The sequence below is a fragment of the Chelon labrosus genome (assembly GCF_963514085.1).
Source record: "Chelon labrosus genome assembly, chromosome: 8".
NCBI classification, from domain to species: Eukaryota; Metazoa; Chordata; class Actinopteri; order Mugiliformes; family Mugilidae; genus Chelon; species Chelon labrosus.
The window spans coordinates 26,642,548-26,651,147 of NC_140358.1; the positions used below are offsets into that span (position 1 = coordinate 26,642,548).

Here is an 8,600-nt window from a genome sequence, read left to right on the forward strand (position 1 = left end):
TACTTGAGAATAACGGTTGTTGCTCGTCCTCGAGTCGCTTCACTGAAAGGACGACATCAGATTCGTTGTGGGATTTCACCGACATGAAGGAACGTGTAGAAAGCCTGCAACCTCGTCCTTCAAAGTGGAACCTCTTTGACGGCCTAAGCTCTAACTTTCTGGTGAGATCACATCCTTTTATTCAGCGACCAGTCATGGGGAAAGAGCGGGACAATGAAATGACATCACCTGCCATTTGTTCAGCCCACAATGTCATTCATTTCCCTCCTGGATAGAAGTTCTTGGATAGCAGCAGCAGTGGCAGATTCCAGCAGCGTCTATTGCAATCGCAGCGCTCCTTTACATCTTTTATAGTCATGTGAACAGCTTCCAGCGTCCAGCTCCCCGCTGACAGACTAACATGTAAACAAAGCTTTAAAACAAAAAAGCTCATCCCTCCATTGTATAGCCCCGCCAACTCAGGGAATCTGAACCCCCCCGCATGCACAGTAACCACAAAGCACGCTGCAGCCGGTTTAACTTACAACAACGATATGTTTATTTCTGTAAACATGGCGGTTATATTGGCAACAACACACAAACAAACGCCTTCACATTCTGCAACATAAAATAGCTTCATAATAGATACAAAAAGACAGAGAGAGGGAGAGTGAGAGATGTGAGGGGAGGTCAGTTCGTCCAGGAGGAACAATGTCGGCGAGGATCTCCAGAAGATGGTCAGTCAAACACCTTTCCCCGTTCAGCTGGAAGACCCTCCGCCTCCCTCCACTTTGCGTAACGTAGTTTGAACCATATCTGGAGGAAACAAAAAGAAAAGGTGGGGTTTAAAAAAAATAAAGAAGTGTTTTTGTTAAGTAATGTACTCCTTGCTGAGCCTGAAACACAGGAGCGGTGACGTAAACCGGTTTCTTCTGACCGAATGCAGCCCTGACTGCAATGAATATTCCTGAGAACTTGCACAGGTGGACGTCTGCACTGCCCAAGGATTAAATACTGGCCTATCCAAATACAGTTTCATCCTCAGGCCTCTGGCTACGTTTACATGTGCACAGTAATTTAACTATTGAAAATACCACCTCTGTCCGATTCCCAAAGGAAATCTAATCTTTGTATTCAAGCAAGACGCATGAGCTAAACAACTATATCATCTACAGAAGGGAAACTTAAGAAGGAGTGAAGACCTAAAAGCAGCAAAAACACCTTGACTGGAGGAATAGTTTAACAATTATAAAAAAGATCTTGTGCTTTTTAATTGGAATAACGAACATTTCTTGCCTTAATTCCCATCATCTTCTTAATTATTGAGTATTTTAACACGCTAATGTTAGCATGTTAGCAAGCCAACAAGCTACATTACACACTAAGCTAACATGTTGAGATCTGAGTATATTAACATGGCTAAAGTTAGCGTATTAACGTATATATTTGTGGTTATATGCTGGCATTTAGCATGTTAGCATGTTAACATTAGCCTGTTAACACTCTTATAGTAAATTTGACATACTCTTCCTGCATGTTGTCATAGTTTAACCTTTTTATTTAGCTTTAGCCTGTACACTTTAGCATGCTAATGTTAGCCCGTCCAGTATGTTGATGTTCAGCGTTTTACATGCTAGCATATTAACGTTAGCCTATTAAGATCAGTTAAATTCAACATGCCATTTAGCATGTAGCATTTAGGTACACCAAAGATGTTAATGTCACGTTTACCATACTGTATGTTGACATTTAGCATTTTACATACTAGCATGTTAACATTAGCCTGTAAATTTAGCATGTGCTGGCATTTACAGTTAACATTTTAGCATGCTAATGTTAGCCCATTAACATCATTGTTACAACCAAAAATTAGCTTGTTAGCAGCAGTAAAGTTTCATATGCAGCAAGCTGACATTTTTCACTTTGCAACAGGTTAACGTTACCTAATCATCTAAAAATCCTAATATTTAGCATTTTATTTTAGCATGCTAATATTAGCCCGTGAACATCCATGCTAGTGTAAATTAAATTTATCATATGCAGACATTTAGCAGGAAATATTTTAGCACGCCAAAGTTAGCACGTTAATATCTGCAGAACTGAGTGTAAGCTAGCATTTAATATTTGTCGTATGTTAGCATGTTAACACAGTACAGTATGTTAGTTCACAATGTCATGTGTTTGTTATCTTTGTTAGCATGTTAATGTGCCCACAGTTGGCATATTAACAGGTTAATGTTTAGCATAGTGTTAGCCTCTACTTGTTTGTTGGTTTTGACAGAAAAGTTTATATTTTGCGTCTAAAAGATATCAGACAGAGAAGATTAAAATGAATGATTTTGTTTTGTTGTTCTTGTTGTTGTCAGGGTTAAATAATAAAACGTTTTGTTACTCCTATAAAACTATGACTAAACTGTGATTCCATCAAATTATCTTCACAATCACATTGCAGTCACATTTCTCTGTGCATGTTAATGTGGTCGCTGAGTCACAGTGGCTCAGCAGTGACCCTCGGGCTAATTTTATCAGGGAAACCACAGAAAACAAATGTTTCCATCTCATTTCTAGAGAACGTAGGCTCCGACTGGGCCCGTTTCTCTGCACAAGCCTTCTGAACTCTGACCACCAACGACTGCTACGCTCAACTCTGACCAGAAGACGACTGCGCAGAGTGCCCCGACCTGTTAAATTGCTGTTATGCTGTTCACGTTGTCAGGGGATTCACAACAGCGCTGACGTAACCTCGATAGGACCAAAGGGAAAGGGAGGGATTCAGCCCTCTGACACAAGACTGTTCGAGCCGTGTGCCTGGCAAGAGCGACCGTTTCAACATTTTTCTTCTGGAAACACATGAGATTCTCATTTGAAGCCGCCTGCGTTTGCACTTCAACATGCAGGGACTCAATTAATTCAAGACTTTCTCTCTCAGCTCGGGCCGTTCAGTCTGCACTTCTCTGGTTATTTTCAACTAAAGATACGATCTGAAAGGTTTGTCTTTTAAAAAATGCAAGCACAAAAGATCTTTCAGTGCCTTACAAAAGCATCACACGGATGCCCTTTTTCCGAACAATAAAGGCCAAATTTATAATGCTGTCAACCAGCACAATGGCGCCTGTGTCATTTCTTTCCTGTTGACTTGCAATGGATTACATAAGCAGGTCTTTCAAACTCTACCTTCCAGTTGCAGCTCTGAAAACAAATAAAAAACAGTCTGTGGAAAGCGCCCAAGCATGCCTGTCAGTGGCCGGAGCACATTGTAAATGTTGTTAATGTGAAGCGGGAGTGGTAGTCGGGGTGGGTTCCTTCGCCTTTAAACCCTTCTCCAACGAGAGCTTTGTTAACAAATAACCTGAAAGGAGAGGGGCGGCAGGAAGAAAAACGGATAATAAGTCTTTTGATGAGGGGCCAGACCTTTACCTCACCCTGCCTGGACTGGGCTTCCTCGTCAGGTCAGCTCCCACCTTTGTATACAGTGAATGGAAATGCAGAATAGGCTGGATTATAAGCGCCGGCAGCCACATTTCTGCCGTCGTAGTTGGGGTGGGCTGAAGTTGAGACGCGGCAATATCAGAAATTTGCAGAAAGTCTTTCAAAGTTCAGTGTTTTCTTTTATAAAAATCCTTCCTTGCATAAAATCACAAGACTACCAGAGTGAAGACGCCAAGTTTTGTTTGGCTAACACTGAATGCAAAAGCCTCATCAGCTGACCCTATTAACGGGAATAATTGGGCTGTTGAGTAATCCTCTCAATGCACAAGACTAGATCATTTAAAGGGGTATTTACAAACAAAAATCTGTACTTGTCATTGGGATTACTGCATATTCAGAGGCAGATTTATAACCAGAACTTCTTTTTCCTCCTTCCTCTTTCCGCTTTTTATCAAAATGCAATTCTAAATTACTTGGAGGACTCTACATTTTCATCTGCACATACAGATGTTTCAAGCTTCCTGCGTCGCATTGCGGCCACCTCATCTTCCTCTGCACCATGTGGTTACCCATAACACCGTTATGCAACCTCCAAAGCTGATAGAGCCAACACATAATGCATCCAAAAACAGCAGTTCCTTTATCGGCCACTAGAGGCTCCAAAAGCAAAGGCCATACACCTCAATGCTAAAAACGTCCAACTTTACAACATGTTTTGCTTAATTTCTCCACTAATGCCAACTTTTATATATCTCACCTGTTTAAATTAAATTATATCAAGAAGGGTGAGGTCACGGTTTGCTAACATTCTGCCTCTGCTCCACTCACGTGCCACCTCTTTGGCCATTTTTGAATTAGCTAGGCGCTACCACTTCGGCAGAATTCCCAAAGAGCAGCCTTGAAGCTCAATTATGTGGCATCGGTAGTTGCCATCTTGTTCCATCTAATGCTACAACACTTGTTGTTACAAGTTGAAAATGTATCGTAGCTTGTCGCTCTCTCTCTGCTAGCATTAGGTGCTGTCAGGCGTTTCCAAGATGGCGACGGCCGATGCCACTCATATTGAGCTTCAAGGCCGCATCAGGAACCCTTTCCTACACGTAATCATCGTTTCAGACTCATGAAAAAAAAACAAAAAAACATCTACGTTGTGATTCATACGGAGCTCTGTCACTTCTTTTGGGTGCAAATGTGTCTTGCCTACGTACAAGCTAACTACATAGCTAGCTGCACTGATTGCATCCTAGGTTCCAAAGTAGCTTGTTGGGTTTCGCCCCGTGACAGATGGTGATAGATTTCGACCTCTCAGATGATTAATCATGTGATGTGTTCGATCTTATAAAGGAGAACTGGACTCATTGACGCTAACTTATATTAAAATGATTGTTTGACGCATGCGTTTAGAAGGTTTTCTCTGTACATATCTCCAAAATAAAGACACACAGAAGAATTATTTCAGCTTTGCAAGAGTCGTCCATCTATCGCACATCTAGATGTTTATACGCAGCCTGTTTTTTAGTTTTTTCTTCAGACAACAGGATTTCTTTCTTCTCTGGAAGCCATCCCGAACTTTGCCTGCCTATGAAAATTTTGTAGGGAAAAGTTGGTTAAAGGTCGCTCCCCTGGGAACTGATTATGCTTCGGCGTAGATCTGCTGGGCCAATCAAATCATTTGGGCGAGGCTTTATTGGGTGATGTATAGTAGAGCAACACAAGAGCTTTTGAATTTGTTTGACGACAATAAATGCTCTGATTGCGTTCAGAGGTATTCTTTTTCTCTAGTGGTTGAAACACGGCCCATAATGAAAACCCAATGACGTATTACCAGATGAGTGATTCTTTCTTTTGGCTGTCTAAATAAATCTAAACCATACCACGATGTAGCGGCAATCTAGAACAAACAGAAATAAATAGAAACTACACAATGCACCTGTTGGCACGTCAGTCAGAAACCTGTTCAGAGTTTTTTTTTTTTGTGCAGGCAGAACCGGTTTGTAGGGTCCAAGTATAAAAAGCATGAGAAGAATCTGACGTAATTGCTGTTGAAGTGTTTGTACTTGTCGTCAGGTAGGAGCTGGTTCTCCCTGACATCATCCGCCTGCGTTCCCGGCATCAGCGACACAAACTCAGACTGGAAAATTTGCCTACAGTGTGAAAATGATGTCGCGTCAAAACGGGCATGACAGAATTTACATGCAGGGCTTCACTGGGTACAGCTAAGCAAACAGCCGTGTTGTTTGCCTGTCAGAGGAACGCCGCATGCATAGCTCGGTGTTGTTATCGGCGCACTGAAGCTTCACATCTGGCTGCTGCTGCTGTCACGGATGCAAAGACTTCTGCAGCAGGCCAAAGGCATTCCTCAGATAGAGCGGCGGTGGGAGTGTTCGGTGGGGAGTGCAGCTATAGAGACTAAATGCCAAAGTAATAGAAAGACATTTCCTGTGATTAATTGTCTGTTTTTCCACTTCAGTTTTATGAAGTCATTATAATTAATTAAGCTGTGCCTGGTGGCCTTTTCTCATTGGACAGAAGAAGCTATGATTTTTGATTGTAAGTTTTGTACGGTCTAATAAGGAAAAACACAGTAAACGCAAAGTTTTACCTGGATGTTAAATGAACGTAGGCGTTGCTGTTCAACAAATTTGCCTTTGTGGCAAAAGGTTTGACCTTTAATGTGTTTTTACATGATTTTGCTGCAGCGCTTAATGTGCCAGCTCACAACCAATCAATGCATCTGTTCAATAAAAAGTCAGAAATCAGTTTAAGACGTCCCCAAACGCCGGCCTTCAAATTACAGATCGGCAATTAATACTTGTTTCGTTCTCCTGACATGTAAAAGAAAACATCTTGACATGTATTAAAGCATCAATGACTCTGTTTGTTTGACTTATGACTCATAGAAGAATTATTTCAGCTTTGCAAGAGTCATCCGTCTTGCACACATTTAACATAACTGCTTAATTTAGTTCAGACGTCTACGTATGCTGCCTCCTTTTTTATGAATTAAGGATTTTCTTTTAGCCTGAAAGGCATCCCGAACTTTGCCTCTACACAATGGTGTTGGGGCAGGAAGTTGGTCTGGAGTCTCTCCGTTGGGAGACGATTATGCTCCAGCAAGGATCAGATCATGTGGGCTGGCTTTATGAGTCACTGGACAGAAGAGTAAGAGCTACATGCTCATACCGTCTTTATAGTTGTCGGTGCACAATAAGCCAAAAGGTATTTGGGGGAGATTTCCATTTGAATTAACCTTTAATCGTCCCGTTTCTTCTGCAGGACATTAGAAGTCCCAGTGGACCTTAAGCACACCGCTATGTAACAACTGTGAACCTGTAATATACATCCAAACTGGTGTTTCTGCATGAAAGTCCAACAATGTAAGAACTTTTTGCACATTTAGAGTTCAAATTCAAATGTATTTGTTTTGTGCTAATACTGACGACGTCCATCACTAAAAACTAAATTAGTTTTTTTTTCATGGACCTCAAGCAACTGCATGGTTTGCCTGTCCTGACATCGTCTGCTTCTCCACTTGCTGCAGTTGTCACAACATGACTACCATCATCGTCACCATCATGTACAGAAACTCCAGCAGATGATCATCTAAAACGTGTGACCGACGCCTCCTCTTTCCCTGAAGTCACTGAAATACCTCGACCCCCGTCCCCAGGATGAATCAGTGTCTGTGACGCTGCTGCAGGAAACTCAGCTCTGGACAGACTCCAGTGACGACCAACGGGGCGCTGCCTCGTGTTGTCACTTTACACCCAAATGAGAGTTACTTCATCGGTCTGTGATGTAAACAGAGATACTGAAAGCTGTTCTGTTTGCTGTCAGCGCAGACAAATAAAGGTTAGAGGTGCATGGCTGGTCTGAAGTCACCTGACAGTCTGCTGTAAAAGCTGTTCAGGAGAAGCCCAGACTCCATAAAGTCACTTTTACCATGTTTTTTTATTGTCACTGCACAGAAATAAAGTTTTATTTACTCTAGAGCTACTCGTGCTTTACTATATATTTTATTAAAGACAATATAAGTCATAAATGCTTAAGATTAAACTAGTCTGTGGTGTATAATCAGTGCATGTTTTTGATTAAAAGACACATTTTGCCCTTTACTTATTCATATTTAATATTAAAAAACATCTTTAAGTTGCCAGTGTGTGATTTTAAACGTATTATTAATTATTAAATGACTATTAAATCATAATTTACATATCAAGCAGAGGATGTTTAAGGAAGTCCTATAATACCTTCTCGTTTGTTCAAGACAACAAATTCTGTTTCAGTCTAAAAATAAATGATAGTTTGGGCTTTACTAGAGTGAAAAGGCTGAATAAAACGTTTACCTGCGTGTCCCTGTCTGACAGCCCGCACTCCGCCGCGATCATCATGAGCGTCGCGCCCTGCGGATCCTTGGTGAGCCTGAAATTCTCCTCCAACAGTTTGACCTGGTCCTCCGACAGATTCAGCCTCTCCATCGCTTCCGAAGACATATTCCTATTTCAACCCCTGCTCTCCAGTCGGTCCAGTTGTCTTTTTTTTCTTTTTTCTTTTTCTTTTTTTATCCAATAGTTCCGGTCCCGGTTTGGAGCTCAGATGTGCGCACAGCTGGACGCGCGGAGCAGAAGGAAGACGCGGTGCGCAAAAAGGACGCGGAGATGTGAGCGGCTGTGCGGCGGCGATCCTCACTGACAGCTCGGCGGGAGTGTGTGGAGGTTTTTTACTACTGTCAACAGAGGCGCGTCATTAGCCAGTCCCACCGACTGAGCCCTGCCCCGAACACGAGGGAGGAGGAGGAGGAGAAGGAGGAGGAGGAGGAGGAACACCAACACCCAACAACTCCAGCTCCAACACCTCTAAGAGGAATGTTAAGGGTTCGTCTTGGAAATAAATGGGTTTGTGAGATTATTAAAGATGTATAAATTCTGCTCAGTAGAACATTGGTGCTTTTTACGTGTTCATTTTATGTCCACTAGGGGGCGGCAAATCCAGAAACCTTAAAATACTAATTTAGTGTATATATTATGGCTATTTGGAGTAGTTGAACAATTTTGGAAATAATTTTATCTGCTTTCATTCAGTCTGAAGTCTTAAGAAGCTGAAACATCTTCAAGAAACTCTACAAGTGTGGTTGTTTCAGCTTGTTTGTTGGATATACCTTAACGTGGAGGACTGAGAACCTTCACACGTGC

The 8,600-nt window shown here is 41.9% G+C and overlaps 1 protein-coding gene across 1 annotated transcript; it reads right to left on the reverse strand.

Moving 5' to 3' along the window:
* Positions 1-514: 514 nt before the first annotated feature.
* hopx (HOP homeobox) lies at positions 515-8,116 on the reverse strand. The gene is made up of 2 exons (XM_084549850.1): positions 7,755-8,116; positions 515-795 (listed from the first exon to the last, which is right to left on the reverse strand). The coding sequence occupies exons 1-2, from the start codon at positions 7,899-7,901 to the stop codon at positions 718-720; spliced, it is 225 nt and encodes a 74-aa protein (XP_084405976.1). The 5' UTR covers positions 7,902-8,116; the 3' UTR covers positions 515-717.
* Between the last annotated feature and the right edge of the window lie 484 nt (positions 8,117-8,600).

Coding starts and splice junctions, on each gene's coding strand:
- hopx (XM_084549850.1), bottom strand. CDS start 7,901: ATGTCTTCGGAAGCGATGGAGAGGCTGAATCTGTCGGAGGACCAGGTC. Junction 796..7,754: donor TGTCAGACAGGGACACGCAG/GTAAACGTTTTA, acceptor TGTTTCCTCCAG/ATATGGTTCAAACTACGTTA.